At 36.1% G+C, this 23,652-nt stretch overlaps 1 protein-coding gene across 2 annotated transcripts in view; it reads left to right on the top strand.

Moving 5' to 3' along the window:
- The window catches only part of LOC148946961 (ER degradation-enhancing alpha-mannosidase-like protein 1), a 97,204-nt gene that overhangs the window by 15,486 nt on the left and 58,066 nt on the right, over positions 1-23,652 (top strand). For both annotated transcript variants that reach the window (XM_089097215.1, XM_089097216.1), the window contains exons 3-8: positions 5,579-5,755; positions 7,337-7,505; positions 8,510-8,693; positions 15,960-16,134; positions 17,136-17,256; positions 21,606-21,776. In XM_089097215.1, coding sequence (XP_088953341.1) covers positions 5,579-5,755; positions 7,337-7,505; positions 8,510-8,693; positions 15,960-16,134; positions 17,136-17,256; positions 21,606-21,776 — 997 coding nt within the window. The remainder of the gene's footprint in view (positions 1-5,578; positions 5,756-7,336; positions 7,506-8,509; positions 8,694-15,959; positions 16,135-17,135; positions 17,257-21,605; positions 21,777-23,652) is intronic.

Raw genomic sequence — 23,652 nt, 5'->3', positions numbered from 1 at the left:
GGAGATGTATAAGATTTTCTGTGCTATGTTATTTCTGAAACCTGTTTCTAAGCTTGCGTTTTTCATCGAAGGCCTTTTTACAATCATCATTCCACCATACTTTGTTTGTCTTTTTAGATTGGGGTAGTGTAGGCTGGTTGGAAGATCTTGGAATGGAGTCTAAAGCAGTATTTTTTAGGACGAGGGTTAGGATTTTGGCTTTTTGGTCTACCTCCGGAGCTTGAAGAACTTCATAATTTGTATTACTTAAGATATGTTTGAACGTTTGCCAGTCAGCTATCTTATAGTTAAACCTAAAGGTAGTTGGCACAGTTTCACAGCTTGTGTCATTTATTGTGATCAGAATGGTAGAATGGTCTATCTGTAGGTGTTGTACGCAACGGATTTTTACAGGTGGAAGTAGATATGCTGGTCCTATCTGTAGGTCAATTGTTGAGAAACTTCCGTTCCTTATATTGTTATAGGTGTTTAAACCAAACAGTGTAAGGACTAAAGCATCTGGGACCTCTAGAATTACTTTTTTGATATACTTTCCTGCTGTGTTTGACTGAATTACATCTTCCCATAGGGGACTATGGGCGTTAAAATCACCACACAGAATTGTTTTTTGCCCAGTTAGCTGTTCACGTAAAACATCAAAAATTATATTTCTTCCATTGGGATTATAGAAGGAACATATTTTAAGGTGGTCACCATTTTTTAGGTGAAGAATGACCCCAACAACATCTACATCGTGATTATATGGTTTAATTGGCACTGTAGAGTGAGATAGATTATTTTTAACAAGTAAAGTGACACCTCCACCCTTGTGGTTGAAAGACCTATCTTTTCTATATATTAAAACCAGGAATGATAATCTTTTTTAGGTCATGTAGATTTGTTTCTTGTAGGCATACAATGTCGGCATTATGTTTGCTTAGCCAAGTTTTTTTTTAAGTTTTATTTAAAGTTTTTTTTAAAATCAACTAGTCTCCCGTTTACAAAGAAAGCTATTTCTCCCCCACAAAATATTAACAATTCTGGTTCATATCTATCCATATGAATGGTTGTTTATGGCACATATGGGTGATCACCTTTGTCATTGCTTTTCCAGATATGCTTTTGCCCCGGAACCTTCCCACAAACATGGAAGTCCACCCATTTCATACCTACTCTAAATCCAGATGGTGATCCAACGAGCGTGGGCTCTTATTGGCCTATTAGCCTCCTCTCCTGTGCTGGCAAAGTATATTAGAGTGTCTCCAATAAAACATTTCAACGGTTTCTGGAGTCAAACGACTTTCCAGGCTATCGCCAACATGGATTCTACCGGAAATGCTCAACATTAGACTGCCTAGTAGCCCAGCATCAGGAGTGGATTGAACTTCTGGCAATGTGATACGACATTAGGCTATTGTCATTCGTCATCGCTAAAGCTTGTGACAGAGTATGGCACGGAGACCTGCTAAAGGAACTCCATGCGTATGGTGTTCGTGAATGGCCGTTTAAAAGTGGTTGAGAACTTTCTTTCTGATCGTTCACTGCGGGGTGTCCTCGACGGGTTAATTTCCAGCGAATATTCAGTGAAAGCAGGAGTTTCCTAGGGCAGTATCTTGGGACCTACGCTTTTCCTCATCTACATAAACAATGCGGGAGACAACCTCACAAGCCCTGTGCATCACTTTGTAAACGATACCACGACACAATCAGCCGTCTCAAAACACGAAGACCCAACACAAGCCTCTGAGCACAAGTGGTCTGATGCATGGACGATCAACTTCAATGCATCGAAAACAAAGGAGCTTCTTATTATCTGATCAAAGGTACCATGTGGACATCCCAGTTTCATTTTCAAAATTAAACTATAAAGACAGTCGACGATTTTCGTCTACTGCGGGTTCATTTCTCCACCAGTCTCGCTTGGGATAACCACCTTGGTCGGGTGATAACTTCCTGCGCAAGAAAGCTGAGAGTTAAATCCTGCTAATCCCTGTGTTGACTGCTTCAAAAGAAGGTTCAACAGACATTTAAAGCCTTGAGGTTTCAGGAAAAGGCAAAAGGATAGCAGCATATCAAATACCTTTAACTGCCTGATGCCGTGAATATAGGAATTAAAAAAAACCTCATGCATTGTATCTTTGGTTGTGACGATGAGAAAACACACAAATGTTGCAGTATTTTGTTCAATCATGTGATATGGATAATGCTCTCAATCATTGAGTCTGATTGTGATGCTGAGAAGACAAACTAATTTTTTAGTGTTGCTTTCAATTTTATATTCACCATGAATGAGCTGAAGCCAACAAGAAAAACTTTTAGTTTTTCACTCTTGTGGTATACATGGACCCCCCCCCCCATATTATGAGGCCTAAAACCACTGCTGATGTGTGTCCCCCCTCTAATTCTTGAATATAACCTTGCTTTCGTTTTTTTTTTTCAAATTAGCATAATTTAGTATTGTGAACAACTGTTACTTAGAAATAAGTACAAATGCAAATTGACAAAATCATCCAATTTTTATATAGCTTTTGTATAATTTATAGGCTATGTCCTCTAGACACAAAAGGGTGGGGAGGGTTGCCATTAACTGGAAGAGACCATGAAAATCATATAAATGTAAATTTTCTGAATGAGAAGAAGTAAATATTTTGCTAAATAAGAGTTTTTTAGAAGGTTACATAAATTAGACTAGCACTCGTTTTTTTCTGATTTAAGATAGAATAAGTTCATAAGTTTATTGTATCACAAACAAACAAATATACTAAACAATGCTTTTGTGTTGGAGAAAGCCGTTGAGAGTTTGCGGTCACATAATAGCCTACGCAACAACTTACCTATTAACTCAACTATTTACTTAAACCTCAACTTTTCAATTAAAACTATTATAAATAAACCAAAAATAAATAAACTATAACCTATATAAAAGAAGTAGCTAGATTAAATAACTGAATTGAAAGTAATAATAGATAAAAAAAAATATAAAAGAAAAATAATAATAACAAATCCAGTCTCCATCACTCTTCAATGTTCAACTCTTCCCTCCCCCACCCAACCCTACCGTAGTCCATGCCCACCCTTATCTTCCCAGCCCACCCTTACCTCTCTAGCTCCTCTTCCTCCCCTACCCACCCTACCAGCCATAATAAATATCAACAAATTTCCCCCAAAAAATATTCTTTTTGAACTGAGGTACGTGTTCCGCCACCCTAATGTTCAATGGTAGCGCATTCCATACAGATGGACCCAGGGGTTTTATTGAAAATGAAGACGTGGTACCACGACGCAAATCAACAACTATATTATCACTTTGCCTAGTTCCATAAATATGCAGGTCGTTGTTAATTTAGTAAAAACTCTTAAAAACATCAGGGGTTAAACCATTCATACACTGAAACACAAATACTGCAGCTTGGTAATCTCTTATCTGACCTACATTAAGGAGCTTCAGGGACCTAAAACAAGCACAAGTGTTATGCACATCCTGGACATACCTACCGATTGCTCTAACTAACAGCTTTATTTTGTAGAACTTGCTCTCTTCTATAGTTGCATAAAAAGTTATGCTCCATAGGAGGCAACCATAGGAGATGTATGGATAAGCCAACGAACAATATATAGTTAGAAGTTTTATTTGAGGGAAAATGTGCTGCAGACGTCGAAGTATGTAAACCCCATGGGTAATTTTTGATGAAATTGCGACACTGTGACATTTCCATGCCAGATGGCAATCAAGATAAAAACGAAGGTAGCGGAGATGATCAACTTGTTGAACTGGATTATCACATAAAGTTACCTGGCCTGACACATGAATAGTGCTCAATACGTATGGCCTATTGAAATTTTTTTTGTTAAAATTTCCTTGTTGCAGATTATTTCCTCTTTTCTTTTCTTTCTTATTTTTCTTTTTATTAAGAGTTATTTCTCTGAATCACAATAGGAAGAATGTATTTTATCTAAATTAAGAGTTATTTTGTATAAGACCCGAGGATATCGGTTTAACTAAATGTTCATTTAATGAACAAAAAGTATATTATTCCTTAAAACACTCTTTATTGCTCAAAGCTGCATCTTGGTGCAAAACTAGTTTAAAATCTTAGGAACTTGGTCAATCTAAAAGATCAGATGGGAAGGAGTCGATCAGAGTGAATCTTTTGGTTTTTTTAAGAAGCTAGATTTCCTAGCATCATTTCTATTCAGATCCGAGCTAAATTTCTGACTGGTTGTCTCTTTTTTGAAACTAATCTAAATTTTCTTATGTTTTGTGCTTCGCATCATTTCCTGTGCTTATTCTCACCAGAAGTCCGTTCAAAATGTCAATTAAAAAAAAAAGTTCTGGGTAGAGCCTTTGTCTATGTACAGATATTAAAAAGGGAGAGGAGGAATTTTATTCCTATAGTGTTTAATTTACGTAAACTAAGCCTAGACTGGTACCAAAAAATGTATTTGCAGTAAAGGAAATCAAACAATTAAGGAAAAAAAAACCGCCAAAAACAACAACTGGATTTGGGTACAGTGGCTAATATTGGTGGAAATTTGAATTGAGGGGGGTCTCTAGTACCAATACTGTCCCTAGTATAATTTTTTTTTCTTGGTAGGGGGAGGGCTGAAGTTTTACATAAACCATAACATGCCACTACTGGATCAATAATATATCACATTAAAAAAATAGAAGTCGTCATACTTCAGTGAAGGTGGTCAAACTTTTTAAACCTCTACACCAAGTCGGGCAAATTTTAGAAGAGTAATAAAGTAAAAAAAATAATAAAGCTTGTTGATTATTAGATGTTACTGGAAAATGTTTGCTGTTGGATCTTTTCAATGTCCTTTTGAATGTTTTTATTTAGTGATTTTACCATGTGGTAAAAATTGTTAAAACGGTAAAAATAGGGTTTGATTTGAATATGTTTACGCAAAAACGCTGTCACTTATTATGGGTATGGTCGAGGAACACCCAGTGCGAGAAGTACAATGAATCGCTTGGTGCTTCGCATCAAGCTCACAACAGAAGCAAAATTTTAAGTTAACTCTAAAGCTTCCTTATCGAATTTACCTCAAATTAATTTTTCGATCGTTGCCAAATCAAGGAAATTAAAGTCAATTATGCCTCTGATGTTTCGAGAATCCTTCTCTCAATTGCATCTTCAGATTTTAAACGCATAGTGAAGACGTCTTCCTTTTACAATAATTGAGGCAGATACAAATCTAAGTCTATCTGTAATTGCATTTTGAAAGTTTGTCGCGACTTTATGGAGCTTCCAACCCTTCCCAAAAATTTTTGCCTAATTTTATGTCGACATTGACGTGTTCGTCTAATTCTAGTGCTGGTGCAGTGTCAATTTTATGAATTAAAAATGACAAAATCCCTACTACGTAATAGACTCCATCCAAAAATCATTATAGATCTTACGTACATCAAAACAACCGTTTCTCACCCCTAGATCACTCACCCAATAATACCACTCACTGCATTTATTTGTTATGTTTTCTAAGACTAGATTTATCACCCAATATGAGAAATCTTTCTAAGACTAGATTTCTCACCCAATAATATCACTAACTGCATTTATTTTGTTATGTTTTCTAAGACTTGTCTTTTCAGATCAAATATAAACATTAACGATGTATTGGGTAACTATTCCCTGACCCTTATCGACAGTCTTGACAGCATCGCTGTGATGGGAACAAAGGAGCAGTTCCATCAAGCTGTACAAGATGTCATTCGAGTCGTAGATTTCAACCAAGATAGTATCGTTCAGGTTTTTGAAAGTAATATTAGGTAAGCGGGATCCATATGTATAGAAAGCCTCTAGCCTATAAACAAAAGGGGCATGACATTGCTCCTAGGACTGATGTATGTTTACACGAAAAATATAAAACTTTAATTGCAAAAATTGTTGTAGATCACTTAAAAGTGCTAGAGACCTAGTTCTGTACATATTTTATATTAAATATTGACTTCAAAAAGGTAGCTTGGATTCAAAATCCGATGTGTATTGATTTAGTTGAGATTGATCACATGCACCTTAAAGCTCGAGAGGAATTTGCTGAGCTTTCGAGTGATTGAAACTTAAAACTACAATTTCCAAAAAAAGCCCTTGACTTTATTCTGGATCAGAACTAGAACTGAATTTCCCACAATCGCAGATATGACATTATATGTTCTTCTGCCATTCAACAGCACATATTTATGTGAAGTTACTTTCTGAGCTTTAAATCATATTAAACCCCAATATCGTTCATCAGTAAAAAATGTTGAAGAGGACTTACGTCTGGCAGTGCCAAACATTCCACCAAGATTTAATTTATTATGCAACGAAAAACAGACATATCCATCTCACTAAAGGTTTTCCTTTCATTTTAATTTAATATTTACTACCCAACGACTGCGTTCGAATATAGGCCTATTCGATTGAACTAAGACGGCCAGAATTCTCTTTTATTTATCTTATTGCAAAAAATGAAATTTTGATGAAAAATAGGGCATATTATTTTTAAAGTATAATAAAGACAACTTTTCAACTTTAATATAATTTTATTTTATATTTTTGTATGTTTCTAAACGAATTCTAAAACTATATTCTTTCATGTGTATATGTATATTGTTACCTAATAAATGAATCATCAAAAAATATTTATGCGTCTTTCAATTATATTTAATTTATATGGGGTCGCCAGGAAACTTGCAAGCATAAATGGGGTCGTGAATGAAAAAAGTTTAGGAAGCCCTGCCCTAACAGAATTGGCTAGTTCTTAAAGAAGTGCCGAGGTTTGATGTGGCCTCTCCAAATCTTATGAGTAATATTTAATACGTTATCTACAAATTTTAATTGATGGATCAATGGTAACACTTTGGTAGTAGATTCCTGCCCATAGGGCCTAGGATTTTACTTCGATGCATCTTACTACTTCTGTTTGGCTATTTGGAATTTGCTTAAATGATATGTTTTGTTCTTTTTCACAAGTGCAAATATAATGGATCCATTTATGAAAATGTTCTTTAAGCCTTGAACCTAGAAAAGACATTGGAACGCTGACATTAAAAAAAAAAAATGTGAAGTCCAATATGGCTTTTATCGTAATATTCATAAATGTCCTTCTCTGGTTCATAAAATGTGTCATTTTCCGTTGAGAAGGAATTCCAGCTATAAATTTGATGTATGTGGTATTAAAAATTTGTTTCTCGGCTTCTCAGACTGGCGAAAGGTGCACCAATGGTGTCAATTCACTGACATCAAGGATGGGGAAGGGGGAGGCAAAAATGTTTAGCACATACTTTTTTGTCTCTTTTGGTGATTAATTGGAATGCCTTTAGTGCAGCAGTATTTGCAGTGCTTTAATCGTATCATTTAAATTTTAGGATTCTTGGAAGTTTGTTGTCTGCACATCTTTTGCTCACTGTTGAAACGGGGCTTGGAAACCTAACGTTAAACGGATACGAATCAGAACTTCTAAGTATGGCACAGGACCTAGGAACAAGACTGCTGCAGGCTTTTAATGTGTCGCCGTTGGGATTACCCCACCCAAGAGTATGTGGTCGGTAAACTTTAATTTATAAAATATTTGGCTGTAGTCATTTTACCATATTTTGTTGACAACATGCCCCCCCCCCTCCTCCGGAAAAAATAACATACGAATCTAAATACACAATTTTCTCTGGTTTTGAACTTCCGTCTGAATTTTCTTTGCATATAGTTTTTATCTTTTCATATAGTTCATTACCTTGTGTGATTTAGTTGTCTTGTTTAGTTTCTTTTTCTTTTCGTTTTTTCTTTGTTGTTGTTGATAAAGGTTTCCGGATGTGGAACCGAAATATTTGGGTTTATTTTATTAACTTTCTTGTTTAAAATTTTTACCCCTTTACCTAAACATCTGTTAGTTTTTGTTAGTTAATTTAATCTGTTTGCTTTTCATTTTGTATCAGCACTAGAAATTGAGCCAGTTTTTTTCGCTTCTGAAATATTCATAATTCTGCTCCCATAACCTCTAGATCTTTATAATGCTCCCTCTGCCCTTAATTCCCTGCCTTGAAGCAAAATTTGCACTGAGTGTGTCTAAGTTATTCTTAATTTCTTCCATTTTTGAAAATTTTTCACTTGTGACTTTTTCATATTTAATGATAATTTTTTGGCAACTAAATAAATTTCCAGTGTATATAAAAGAACTCAGATATTTTGAGGATAATTGGCGATAAATACCGCATCATCAGCAAAAGGTAACAAATACAAAGTTCACATTGTCAAGAACTACCGTTAGCGCTCATTACTACTATACTACTACTGACGCCTCATTTCAGTATCAAGCCACCTGAGGCCAACACAGCTGTGCATACTCCTCCTCCATCTCCCTCTGTTAGTGTCCAATTATTTATAAGTAATATCAATGTCCATAGTAAACAAAGTAATGAGCCTTGGTGGTTTACTGTTTCTTTGTTCAGCCCTTTTACTAAATTCAAATGGAACTGAATACCCTTTACCAAATTTTTTTAACTATGCTTAAGGTTTATTTGTGTTTTTGTTTGTGTTCCTTTTAGGTGAACCTTCGAGATGGAGTTCCTATGAATTGGAGTGCTGAAAATTGTTTAGCTGGTGCTGGATCATTTTTGCTTGAATTTGGGCTATTAAGTAGACTCACTGGTGATCCAACTTATGAATGGAAGGCTAGAAGAGCTACAAAGGCTCTGTGGAATATGAGATCCAATGGCACTGGACTTTTAGGTAATGGCGGATTTTCAATGTAAAATCGCTACAGTAAATCAGGCTTTATATGATCATAACCAAAAGAATAATTCACGGACTCTAAAATCGAAAATACGTAGATTCTTTCTATTTGAAAACTTTTAAGCTTTATTCACTGTTTAGGAATTATTTCTACTATGATTGGGTCCTAATTTCGCACTTGTGCATTAATGTTCACATAACCCTCATGTTTTATAAATAGTTCCAAGTACTGCCGTTATTTTGTATAATAAACCATTATTGTGTAGACTTTTGAAAAATGAGCAAAATCTGGATTTAACACTTGTAGTTGCTTTTTAATAAATATCTTCTTTTTTGCTTATCCTTTTGCTTCCTAAGTCGTGTTTCTTCCTTACTTCGTCCTTGAAATTGGGTTTTTAATAATTTTTTCAAACGGAAAAATAATTATCCTTTAAAATTAAAGAAAAAAGGTATGCTGTGCACATAGTTAAGCAGAAAGTATCGAATCCACTTCAATATAGAACAGCGAATATTAGATTTAATCATAAGAACTACCAAAACAGTCATATATTTGCTATCACTATGGATATTTTTGCATCAAATTTTACATTTACGTTCAAGTTGTGTTTTACAAAAAAAAAATGAAATTTAATTGGAATATATGGAAAATAAATATTTGATAGAAATAAAATTATAAGCTATATTTGTTTATTTAATTTTTCAAATCGCATTGTGAAATTCAAGGAATCCTAGCTTTATAGAAAGTAGGCCTACGTACCAATACGAATAGCTCGCTACGACACCAATACGCCTGTGGCCAACACAGCTGCACAAGATCCTCTTTCATTCCAAGTTTTTAACAATTCTCTCTTAATCTTCTCTCAGGTAGTCCGGAATTCCTTTAGATCCTTTCGTTATGACCTTCTTACCTCATTTGGGGACAACCCCCTTTCGTTTCATCTAAGATGGATGACCAAAAAGCAAAATATTTAACAATCTGTCATCCATCATATGTAAAACATAGCCTAGCCATCTTAACCGTTCTTTCCTTTTAGACCTAGAAAGTGGGGATGGACCAAATTTTTCGTACAGCTCACTGTACCATATACAGTCGGCCAAACAAGTTCCTAAAATATTCTTAGACAGTTTGTTTGAAAATATTTGACAAATATTCCTCTGTTTTTGAGGTGCCCACGTTTTAGATCCTTACTTGACCATTGTCGTGACCAGTGCCTCCAATGTTCTAATCTTAGTTCGTAGACCTATCATCTTAGTTTCCCAATTTTTTTATACTGCAAAAAATAAGCCATGTGCTTTAGCTTTTCTACTTTTTACATCTTTGTTGCATCCACCATCTTTACTAATAACACTACCCAGGCAAGTGGAGTTATCCATTTGATCGATATTCTCATTGCCAAACATGACTTGTTCATAATAATGGCAGATGGTAATAAGCTAACCTAAGCTATGGATGTCAGGTCTTAATTTTGTTTAACGATAATTTTGACCGGAACTATGCCTGTCATCGTAAGGTTCAAATTCAAATCTCTTGCCAGAAACAAAATCATTCAATAAAAAAAACTGAAATTACTGAAAACCACTAATAATGAGCCGAACTTGGAATAATTATTGTGACATGGCCAGAACTTCGGTAGAGGTGTTGATGGCCGCTATCCTAGTAGATCTCAAGAAGGTTGGGCCTATAAGAGAGGGTGGACTTTTTTGCGAGTTTTCAGTCTATGGGTAATGGGTTCCCAAATTCCGTTAATGCGGAACTCCCCAATGTCTTTATTGATGGCTGGTTTGTTTTTAGCAATTTCCAGAGCTTCTCTGATTTTCTGCTTTAAGAATTGTGGAACAATAGCAATAAGTTGGGCCTGGTCAAATTTAATGAAGTGAGAAGGGTTTTCAAAAATATGATGGGCCAGTGAAGAAAAACTGCCTTTCTCCTTAAGCTTTGTCTTTTTAAGGCAGACATCAATGGAATCAGCATGTTCTTTTAATCGGTGATGTGGAGATCTCATGGTACGACCTATATAGGTATCACCGCAACTGCAAGGAATCTCTTATACCCTTGGTGGATCTGAAGTAATCTTGTCCTTGCCTTTGTTCAAGAAGGAGGAGATAGTCGTTCCAGAAAGAGCACTGCCCCTAAGAGTGAAGAAAAACCCTTTTTGTCAATACCTTATATTAAGGGCATTACTTATATTTTAAACTCCAATCTTGCTAAGCTTGGCTTTAGGGTGTCTTTTCCTTCTGGAATGAGTCTCCTCCAGAGAGTCAACTCGCAAATAGCACAGAAAAAAAAAAGTCAAAAAATTCCACCCCGTCTTATAGGTCCAACCTTCTGAAGATCTACTAGGATAGCGGCCATCAACGCCTCTATCAAAATTCTGGCCATGTCACAACAATAATTCCAGGTTCGGCTCATTATTAGTGTTTTTAAGTGATTTTTGTTTTATTTTATTGAGTGATTTTATTTTCTGGCAAGAGATTTGAATTGGAACCTGATGATGACAGGCACAGGTCTCGTCGAAATTATCGTTTAAACAAAATCAAGACCTGACATCCATAGCTTAGGTAAGCTTATTACCATCTACCATTATTATGTATAAGAGTCAGGTTGGCCTCGGAAATATATCACTTGTTCATCCTCATTTATCCCTATTTTCTGTGACTTAGTCCTCTTAATATTAATTTTCAAACATATTCTTGCGCACTAAACCCCAGACCTTCGTTCATTTCGCTAACATTTTCATTAACATTTTTGCTGCCATTTTCCTTTCCTACACAAAATTCACCTAGGCTGGGATACCATCTATCCCTAAAACATGGCTTATAAAATTCTTTAATAAAAATACCATATTTTTACCTGGGATCCTGTCTATTGTATGTAAAATTCTTAGCTATGTCTTTATATTATGTAGACTTTAGTAGAAATTTGGACATGTTGCGCCTTTTTTAAATCATTTTTGATCATGAAAGGATTGATTGTTTCATAACCAGGTACCGTGGATGGGACCTACAGCCCAACCCAAGTCCTCCCCTCCCTGGATTTTATTGTTACTTACTTAATTAAATAGGTTCAATTTAAAATTAAACGATGTAATGATTAAATATTAGGTTCTTCTGCCTGTTATGTCAAAAAGGTAAAGATAAAGAATACGGCATTGGACTTTACAGTCCCTACCGGCAGTGCTGATCTCCGTTTCTTGGCCCTTCAGCCAGGAAGTGCAATGGGGGGGGGGCAACCATCCTGTGCTTTCGCACACCCTTCCTGGTTACCTTCACCAGATTTCTCCACATCTCGTTTAAATCGTAACTGTGCAAGGATTGATAACCAGAAGACTTTAAGTCGGGTCTTCTCATCTCCCCAACCTGGTATGTACTCTCTTTTCAATCTGGATAATTTAGAGATCATTAAGCCTTTTTATTTATGATTTCATTTATCATTGAACTTGATGAAAAAATTCAAGCTCACATCTCCCATCTCCCAGAATTTCAAGACTCTTACTAATCCCCCATGTTTGTGTTGCGGGAGCAAAATTTTGGTTTGCCCTGTTGTTTGTTTTGGTTTTCTTCGTCGCCGGTATTCAGTTTATTGCAAAAAAAGTGGCAAGGGCCTCAGTGACTTTATTGGGATTGTAGACCTGTGACTGGATTGGTGGATATGATTTTACATTTTAGAAAGCTGCGCATAAGTCCTGCCTGGGGCCAAGAAGGATGGTCTTTACTTGTCGTTGAGCCAGAGCCTACAGTACGAGAGCTGAAATACAGTTTTATAGCCTATGTAAGGGAGGACTATTTTAACTTTTTCGCCTAGCTTCCGTTTCTTCAAGCCATGTTTCTCCTTTCGATTGGAAAGTTCTGTTTAAGCAGGTAAGCGAGTAGGCAGCAGTTTCAAATCGAAGTTAGAGTATGCTCTAAGGGTTTCTAAGATGGGCGCGGATTCCCTGGCTTTGTCGTCAAAATATTATCTTAGTACGTTAAATAGAATAATAAGTAAGTATATTCAAAGAAGGATCTTAATTAATCAGTATCTTAAAAAAGGGAAAATTCTCCGACGTTTCTGAAAGTACTTCTATCTACTTTTACAAACCATTTTTGTTTCTTATTTCTGCTAAGTTTGCCATTTCAACTTCTGTTTTTGGGACTGTGGCAAAAGAATGGTAGCTCATGCGCCTTCTACACTTTAATAGTTCTGTCACTGCAAAATAGACTGGTACCTTACCTGTTTTCTTGGTAGTGATATTAGAAAGTTGGCCCACGGCAAGTAAATCGACTTTAATTCTAAAATAGATGCAATTTTTTTTAACGTTGATCGATAATCCTTGAATAGCCGATGAATGTGTGTCGCATCAGTCTTTTTTTACACAGATTAGCTCACTCTAAAAATTTCGAGGGGCATGCAATTTCTTTGTTGTGGTACACACCGGAAAAAAAATCGGATATTGGCTGTGCTCAAAAACAAGCTGGGATTCGGTCTGTTGCATAAACAATCTGTAGGTATTACTTAGGTCCTTATTTCTCGTCATCTCCCCGCCCTTGCCATCTCAATTTTCTCTAAAAAAAGATAGGCATATATCACCTTTTTGATTTAGAATCTTGGTATATTTTTAGTTCGTAGATTGAACATCTCCTACCCTGTCCTTCTGCAGTCAACTTTTAGCATTAAGGTAAGCATATTGTACTTTCTTTCAACCAGAATCCCGCAATGATTTTCAACTTGTATGGCTAGATAACTAAATTGGGACAGTTGCTCTTTCAACACCCTTCCCACCTTCAACTTTTGAGGGAAAGATAGGTATGTTTCAACTTGTTTAAATGGAAAATACGCAATTTTATCAATCTGTATGTTTTGGAGCACTAAGTTGATCTTCGGTCCCTCGAATATCCTCCCTTTCTCACCGTATGTTTTTAGTGTAAAAGTTGGCTTGTTGTGCCCTCCTTGAAATGGAATCAGATGGGAATTTTCGATTTCGCATAATGAAGTATGATCTTAAACACACTTACATACATCCAACAAGATATGTATCAAACCTTGACTACCTAGTCTCTTCATTAAAATCTTCAAGTATCCCCTGCCCACGTCATTACCGAATTCCAACTGCCAGACCACCTTCTAATACCTGCATTCATTCTTGTTCTTCCGTTCTGTCTGCTCTTTCTTTACAACCTCTTTAGCCCCAAGCCCAGTTTTACAGGGACTAAAAAAAATATCCAATGTGACTTATTTACAACTGTTATGGATTCTGTTCTACAGAAGATTCATGCTCCGTTCCAGCTACTTTTGAGAAACTTATAAGTTGATATAAATGAAACGCGTGTTGCTTGTCGTTTATCTTGCACAGATCTGTCATACCCTGCAACGTGCAGAAAAAGCCGCTGTACCTCTCAAACGCATCCGCTAGGGTATCACTAAGTATTGGTCAAGTAATTCGAGCATTGTTGAAGCTTGGCGAAAATCTAAATTTTGGTACCATCTACAGCTACAGGGTAGCGCTCTCCTTCTGGTTGGGTTTCAGACATTCGTCTCTCTACCAAACGGAAGTTTGCAAAAGAACTATCCATACACATGAAATTGATAGTTGAAGAGACTTCCCAGCGAGTTTGTCAATCCCAAACTTCCTTCTGGACAAGAGTTTCAAGAGATCCTTCCAGTGCTCGCCTATCCACCCATGATATTCCTTATTCCGAAAAGAATTCGTATTTTTCTGCTGAATTATCTCTGCCAGATGCCTACCTTCAGTCTGAATATGAAGAAGAGCTTGGCTCATTTCTTTCTAGCTGCCCTCCAGATAATTTTGTTGTCTCGGTTGATTCTGTAGTACGAGCAATGCTGAGCTAAAAACCTAAGAAATCTTCCGGCATAGATAAAATGAACGCTCTTCACATTCTCCATGGTAGTGCACTACTGATTATTCATATTGTTCTTTCGATGCAGATAATTGTAATCCAAGAAGTTGTACCTTCTTCTTTCTCAACTGGAGATCTCACTCCAATGCCAAAGAAAGGCAAACTTGCCACCCTGTGCTCAGCGTTCCGCCCTTATAACAGTGGCTACTACTTTCTGCAAGCTTTTTGAACTGCTCTTCATCGGTCATCTGAACGCAAAGTATTATATCCTGCCATATCAGCTTGGTTTTGAGCCACGTCCCGGTTGTGCCCCTGCTTTGTCCGTTGTCGTGAATGCATTGATTGATAATGATCATGTGCTTGCAGGTCACAGTTTCTCTCATTCACGCCGATGTGTTACTCCCCTTAGAGAAACGTGGGATGAGGTCTTCATAATTCGGGCCCTCCGAGACATGTATTCTCGTCTTAAAGTTCGCCTAGCGCTCCATTCATCACCTAAAGCGGATGGCCCTCCATTGTACCATTCTGCTTCTAACCACGCACCCACTTCCAACATATTTATGGACATCAAAAATGGTACCCGTCAAGGTGCCGTTTTTTTTCCTTCATTCTTCAACAATGGAGTTTTGGATATGCATTCCGCTGCTCCCTCGTCTTTCATCCTCGCCGATCTCAATTTGTCTCTCGTCTGTTATGCAGACGACATATTGGACTTAAGTCGCACTATCCAGCGCATTAGCCACGTTTTCACATCGCTACAATCTGATATGGAAAACTCAGTCTTGAGTTCAATGTTGAAAAGTCGGGAAGTTTTATTCTTCAACTGGAAGCACGTAACGCCAGTAGATATTCCTCTCGGGAACAGCAAAATCAAGTCACTTAATCACATTACTTACGTCGGTCTCCCCATTGGCTCCTCAATAAAGCACCTACGAAAAATTCCTTATAGCTCACATCGAACGCCGCGTGGGACTATCGTATGCTTCTTTTGTGACAAATAAGCTACTTTTCAACCGTCGTCTTCTTCCGAAACTGTTTTACTCATTTGGTCTACGACATTATTTATATATAGCACAGTTTTGAAAAATGTTTACAAAAATAAATAAATTACAAGGCTCTCAATAGTCTTTCACTGGCCATGAAGTCAGTAATTTACTGTACAATTTCAGTTCTCTCAAAACCTCAAGTAAGATCAATTTTTGATAAAGTGTAATACTTTCGCCGCGTTTTTCAGAAATCTTATTGGAGGATTCCTCTCGGAGAGTCTGTTTGTGAGGGGAAGGGTTCAAACATGAAATAGAATATCTGTAGACCATTAATCGTAATAATTTTAGATAAAGAACTCTGTTAAAAGTCCAGCAAAGTATTGCTAATTAAGCAATGAATTTGTTAATACGCGTATTTGATCCTTATTATACTTCTTTTTAGGAAACACTTTTGACGTGGAAACTGGAATATGGAACTCCAAGCTTAGTGGTCTTGGAGCTGGGATGGATTCCTTTTATGAATATCTTCTCAAGTCTTTCATTCTCTTTGGCGAGCAAGGTGACCTAGATATGTTCGAGGAAGCATATACGACCATCAAGAAGTACATGAGGAGAGGGCAAGTACCCGATCTTTATTTTTCGCATTGATGCCATCTCTGGGAGTGTTAGGGATTGAGTGAAGGGCTAAACTTAAGTCTAATTAAAATTGTATGCTTTGAAAAAGCAAACAGCAAGAACTTGGCAACTATTCGAAAGCTGTGGTTACGCGTAATGTAGATTACATCACAACAATTTAGTCGACATGAATGATGAAACATTTTTGGTTATACAGGCACGAAAAAAAGAAAAGCGCAGATAAGTCTAAAGAAGAAATTATTGCAAGTGAAGGTCTAGCAAAGGCTCAATTGCTAGTTGTTGTTTTTTTTTTTGGGGGGGGGGGTGTCTATTTCCCTCGATATTTTCATCAGATTTCTCTGCGTCTCCATTTCCCAACGAAACACGCTTCTGATAATCTTTCTGTTTTGAAGTTGATAGTCACTGGCTATATTAAAGATTAAGATCAGTTTATATGTTTTAAATTGAAGCCTGGTAATTAGTTACTCATTGACAAAGCTTTCAGTGGCATCAATTCGCGAAAATTAGGGGGAGGGGGACCTTTTCAATTCCTTGTGAAAATACCAAAAAAATTATTCAATTAAAATACCAAAAAATATTATTTTCAAACATCTAGAAGAGGGGGGGGGGGTAATTAAAATTTTTACGCTTTAGATTGAAGCCTACCAATTATTTTTCGTTGGGAAAGCTTCCAACGGCGTCAATTGACGGAAATTATGGGTAGGAGCAAAATCGTATGTTTCAAGATCTAGGGTTTGTTTTTTTTTGGAAATACCCAGAAAAGCCATTTTTCAATGAAAATGTTAAAAAGGGTATTTTTCAAAATCTAGGAGAAGGGATTTTTTTAGGGGGGGGGTGCTGTATTTCCTAATAGAAATGTAAATTGAAGAACTTTCCTTGGTTGTGCCGATCTTCTTTAGACTATTATCGCTAGAACTAGGTCATTCTTAGAATTTAAGTATTGATAAATAGATGTATTTTTCACAATTTGTGTGTGTTACAGGCGAACAAGTTGCCTTGATGGTATTGGAGATCATCCGTTGTATGTCAACGTGAATATGGATACCGGTAGCACACATTCTGCTTGGATTGATGCTCTTCAAGCTTCTTTTCCTGGTGTACAGGTAATGTTGAAAAAATGGCTTTTAGGATGGTGCTTATATTGTGTTCACTGTGAATGTTGTTCACTGAAAAAGGGTTCTCATAATAACAGCTGATAAAAAAAACGAAAAATAATCACCATGCTTTTTTGCAGGGAAAAGTGACTTTGTTTTGTCTGCCATAAGAGAGCTTATGCTTATAAAAGTATAAAAACAAGAAAATACAAAACGAAAAAGCACAAAGTATACACAAAATCAACGCAAGATTAAGTTGAACAACGGTAAAATATACGATTCGAAATCGGATTTAATTAGATGCTTGGAAAAAACGAAACACCAACGAAAGCTTCTGTATAAAGATAAAGATGAAATTTACTAAATTTAAAATAATTCAGCTAGATTCCATTTAGATTATCATATTTAAGAATAGGGAAAAGACCTGAAGCATAAAGGAGCGAAAAGTCTACAGAAAGTAGAGTAAAGTTTGGCCAGGGCACTAGGGTGGTCCTTAGCAAATTGGAAATAAGTTTTTTTTATGGGGCACAGTCTGAAATGATTCCATTCTGATTATAATTAAATAATAAACAAACATTTTAGCATTATTTTCAATTTCAGAGGTCCCTACCATAACTATTAGGAATGTATAAGAAAACTTTGATAATAAAAAAAACGCACAATAATGCTGCTTAATTAAATAATATCAAACATGACTGTTGATTTGCTCTACACAAAACAGAAAATAAGTGATTGGTAATAGTGTCCAGCAACAGTAATAGTATCCAGTCACTTCAGTTGTCAAACTATACAGTTCACATATGGGCTTCAGACTGGTCCATCAGTGTCTTTTTGGTTTGATCACTGCAATGCTGTCAGTACTCCTTGACAACTAGCAACAGGAACTATTTCTGTTCTTCAGATGTTGTGTACAGTTTGTTATAGTCATCCATCAGTGCAACACCACAATTGGCAATGTCATTGATTACCCTCCTGCTGTGCACTATATTTTTAACTGCCTGGTATTCTTAGTCAACTGACCACAAATCAATGGTCTCAGATAGGAATCATGAAGGCATTGCAGTCTGTTAATGCTGAAGAATCTGTTGGTATTCTGCATGGCAAAGTTTTCTAACTTCTTCTCTCCTAGTTTCAATGGGTCCTCTGTTGTTCTCTTCAGAGGGTGCTTTGCTGCTGATGTTTACAGAACCGTATCCATATGATGTTTTGTGTTATTTGATATGTTGTTGTCAAAGAAGAGGGCCACCAATTCCTCTGATATGTACCATAGGTGTCTTATTATTTTGTTCATGGCAGTTTTTGATATTAATTCTAATATGTTCTTGTAGCTGTAGATGTGCTTGAGAAGTTGGAGGTCAATGTGAGGGCTGATGGTGCTGAAGATGCCTGAAACCATGCTTTCATGTAGATGATCACAGTGAATTGACAAATATCAGCAAGAGCCTTTTCTTGCTTTTTCGTGAGTTTGAACTGACTTCTGAACATCTAGATCTTTAGCGCATAGATTTGCCATTTGCCATCCACTTTGCTTGTGCAGCCAAACTGGAGCTCTGAACAAGATTCCCTTAGATGGCATGCCACCAAGGAATATGATTGTCAAGTCTAAAAATTCATGGTAATCATCACGGGGTTGATACGCTAGTGTCTGCATTTCAGAAAATGCTATGTAATCTATGATGACATGTGAAACATTTGTAAACAAGCACTTGTCTTATGAAGCAGTCTGAAAGTCTGCTCTTTTAATAAACTGCCAGGTGTTCTTAAACCAGTTGAAAATTGTTATCTCTGGGCATTTGCTAGGAACAAGGCAATCAAGAGCCACTGCTTGTAGGACTACTTCTAAGATATGATGTTGACAAGAAAACTAAAGCATGTCCTTGTCAAGTTTTTTTTTTCCAGAAGGATACAAGCACCATTTCTTGGACCAGAATTGACAGATTTGGTGTCAAAACACATGCACTTTACATTATCTGTAATGTTCCAAGCCACAGCTGCTGCAGAAGCTTGGCCAGTTTTCAAGGCAAGCTTTGGAACACCAAGAAGCTGATCTACACCTGCTGCAGAGACCAACATTGGAAGGTGATCAACAATCTGTCTGCTGCATATATCCTCAAGGAATTTTCCATCCCAGTGAATAGTTAGAGGAACTGTTGGTTTAAACTCATGTTGTAGATTTTTGGCTATTATCTGGTGCTGCCTCATCCTGTCTCTGCAAATTGAAGAGCAATTGACATTTTAGCAGGATCATGACCAAGGTGTTGCAGAGTTGGAGCAAGAAGTAATGCAGCACTTCTGTCACTAACTTTAGCCACATCCAGACAGGCTGACATTTTGTCATCCAATATTCTTACTCCTCCTCTTTTTGATGTTTTGCTGAAGTTGATGGTTTTATATCTTCTGCTTTGGGGTCTTTAATTTCTTGACCTTTTTTGCTGTCAGATGATGATTCCAGTATCATATCTTTTCTCTTGTTTTCTTTCTTACCTCTCCTTCTCAATTCTTATGTCATGGTACTCTTTCCTTTTCTGAGATGATGCTCTTTTTATTTATAAAACCTTGTCAACACTGCCCATCTTTCCACTGCGTCCTGGTTCCCGCTGCACTAGCGGAAACTCATGGTCTTCTTGAACATGTATCATCTCCATTGTGTTAGCAAGGGCAATGTTAAACAAAACGTCCAGGCCCACTTTACACTCTTCTTCCTTCTATTTCAGTATCTCAGAACACTTAGCTTTGTTCTCTTTATTTCTCTTCAGGTTGTCATACTCCTTAGAGAGACAGGTGAATTTTGTTTACCTCATGTTTCTTGAGCCTTTTTGAATGTGTGCCTTTGCCCAAACTGCAAGAATGTCATTGGCTCTGGAATTTGCTGCTTCACAGACTGTCTTGTTTGTCACTTCCTTGTAGTGATAGAATAGTGCCATGTTCTCCTTCTTTGACAGTAGTTTTGTTGAAATCAGAGTGTCTGACAATTGCCTGATGAGCCATGTGTCTGTTTCATTTGTTTTAGTGGGTTTAATATTGTATCAGTACTGTCACTCGTACAAACCATGCAGTCCATGCTGTCCCTCATTGTTGTGTCAGTGTGTCTGCAACAAAGTATCAGATTAATAAGACTACCTGTCTCAGTTTGAAACACAAATAATATATTGTAGTTCATAAAACTAATAAAAACTTGAAATTTGCATTTTCACTCACATTGCATACAACAAAAAAGTCCAGCATTGCATGCAACATAAGTAAATAAGTCCAGCAGTTCAAGAAGCTACCATGCTGTACTATAGTGTAGTGTTGACTGTTGAAAAGTTGAAAACTGTGCAAGACATGCAGCATTGAGCAATGAGCATGCAGTAACCAAAAATTTTAACCTCTGGTAGGGACCTCTTAATGTCAATATATTAGGTTCTTTTTTGGGATTCTGTTGTATTTTAACAATAGAAACAAGATTAGGGGGTGCCTGCTGAAGAAATCCTACTTTGAATAATAAGGATCACCCTACAGGGCACGCTTTCTTTACTCCTCTCGATTTGCTAAAATCCCTGATTAAGCAAGAATTTTTAGTATTTTTTTTTCTAGTATTAGCAGCAGTCCGCTGACGCAAACAGTCCGCAGCAGTTCACTAACTATTAGTAGCAGAGATGCCAGGCCACTGGTACAATTTACAAGAGGGATAATGAAATCATTACAATGAAGGGTTGTAAAGGTAGCAAAATTATAGGAAAAAAAATTTACACTTTTCTGCATTAAGCGAAATGTCAATATCAGAAAAAGCAACAGAAACAAGAGAAACCATTTGGAAAAGATCATTCTTCTTATAGCTATTCAGAAGTAGTTCGTCAGCATAAGCAAGGTAAAACATTAGATAACTAGAAATCTAACCCTAGAAATTTTAGCCAAACACTATATATGTAAATTTTGAATTTGGGTAGGAGATAAAATCTCTCCCCCCTGTATTCTTTTGTTTGTTTTCATTTTTCAGTTGTTTTCCCTCCATATTTTTTGTTATTATCTATTTGATTAAAAAATAAATCATGGACGATCAAAGGCTCACCCTCCAGTGAATTTACTTCTGATAGCCAGTACACTAGTAAATATGATTTTAAGAGAGATTGGAAAATTTTCTGGAGAAAGGGTGTCTGTTACCTCAAATTCTTACTTTTTTGTGTCGTAACTATTGAATTTTCTTAACTGGTCCTCTGGGCCATCTTTATGGACGAACTCGTTCGAACAAAATTCTGTTACAATAAGATAAAATTCCCTTAAAATTTCCTGTCATTGCTGCTATCAAAATTGACCGCGTAATCACAGCCTTAGTTCTTGTCTTATTTTGTTTTTTCCATTGTTTTCTTTAATTTCAGGTTTTGTATGGTGATGTTGACGAAGCAATTTGTCAGCATGCTGTCTATCACGCTATCTGGCGCAAATATGGACTTATGCCAGAACGGTATAACTGGCAACTAAAGACTCCCGAAATCCTTTTCTATCCGTTAAGGCCAGAATTTGTAGAATCAACTTATTTACTTTATCAGGTAACTAAATATACGCATTTACTCAAATATATAATAAGATATATGATTATATATTATAAGAGCGGAAGTGAATCTGTTTCAATTTCAGAAATGATCTCTATTGATTCTATATTCGGAACTGTTTTATTGTTTTCGGAACTGTTTTATTTCTATTTTCGGAACTATTGATTCTATTTTCGGAACTGTCTATTGTGAGAAGTGCAGAAATATGAAGGCCTCTTTTATTAACATTACTTCATTCCAATTAATTCGTGACTTTCTACGTTTTATGAAGTAATGATATTGACTTTAGTTAAATAAAGAGGGATAAGTAAAATTTTCTAGTTTTATTAAGGAATGATCGCTCCCTTGTCCAACGAATTTAAGGTATATTAAGAACATCCTACAGTCGCAAGTTCTTATCGTCCCTTAATTTGGTTAGATAGGAAAGTAATCATTCCTTAATTAAACAAGAAAAGTCTGCCTATTCCTTTTTAGTTAACTAATGTTGTCATCATTGCTTCATAAAAAAAAGTGAGAGTGAAAAAAACTAGAAAGTAAGGAATGATCTGGAATGAGAATTTCTTAATTAAACGGGCCTTAAGGTCTCAAAGCCGATTAATTTCTTTTTTAGCAGTCAATGAAAAGAAGAAGAAAATTAAAAAAGTGTATCTTTTTGATTATTTGATAGGAAACTTTGGTTTTAAATTTAATCACAAGATCCATCTGTTGTTAAAACTCCCTTTGACTGATTTATAAGACTGTAGAATTATTCCCAGTTGTATTATTCCAATACAAATTATTGGTTTGACCTTTTTTTAAAATTAACTATTTACAACAAAAATAGTGACAAGATAGTGCCAGTGAAATGGTAACCCGTCGTTAACATGCACATTATATTAGTTGTTTTTCCGTTGAAACTCATCGCCGTAAAATAAAGTTAATATAGTACTTAAGACTAATACTGAATTATTTAATACTGTATTTTATGCTAATATTTAATGAATAATAATAATCTTTATGTGGCTTTCTTTAAATTAATAAAATTAATATTAATAGTTGATATTAAAAGTTTACAGAGAGAGAAATTTATTGAAACAACAAAAAAACAACAACAGAGAAAAAAAATACATAACAAATAAAAAAGATTTAAAGTCAACGCTCTGTAAAGCGATCCCTCGATGAGGTCTTTAATAAAAACAACATTAATTGAATTTATTACTACTAATTTAATTAGTATAGCGTATTAATACAGTATAGAGTATTAGTCTTACAGTATAATGTGAAGACGCATTTTACAGTAAAGCTGTGAAATGCGGTTTAGACAGTTTTTGGTTAGCAATAATGTAGAATGGATTTGTAGTACATAGCGAATTCATCTGCAGTAAGTAGCGCTAACTCAACACTGTAAAATGTTTGTAGTATCTTCTTATTTGAAAACCTACAATGCTTTCCTTCCTCCTATATCTATTTAATCTTATGGGGTGACGGCAATTGAGAAGCTTAGAATTACTCAGGAAACACAACTTTTTTTAAATACAGTGTATTTGCCGAGGCTCTCTTAGACGATTCGGGGTGGGACTTATAGATACCGAGTACCAGATAAAAATACCTAATTTGTTGGTATAATTATTTCCATATTTTTAAACAGGTATGTCAAAGATAGGCACTGCATGCCATACGTACCACCCTGCAGAAAAGAAAAAGAACTGAGAGAAAAACGAAAAAGAGTGATAGATATGTACAAAGAACTCAATGCTGACACAATAAAAAAATAAACGAAAAATCTCTCAGAAGTATATAAGAAACATCTAACTCTAGGTATCTCCAACAAGGTCAGTGTCACTGTGGACTTTGACACAATACTTGGTACCTTACTGGCAGCTATATTCAATTT

This window comes from Artemia sp. Qi Xiang Cuo, chromosome 11 (genome assembly GCF_049724085.1).
Source record: "Artemia sp. Qi Xiang Cuo chromosome 11, ASM4972408v1, whole genome shotgun sequence".
NCBI lineage: Eukaryota > Metazoa > Arthropoda > Branchiopoda > Anostraca > Artemiidae > Artemia > Artemia sp. Qi Xiang Cuo.
Note: the sequence above shows the minus strand (reverse complement) of the source record. Positions and strands in the feature narration are given on the sequence as shown.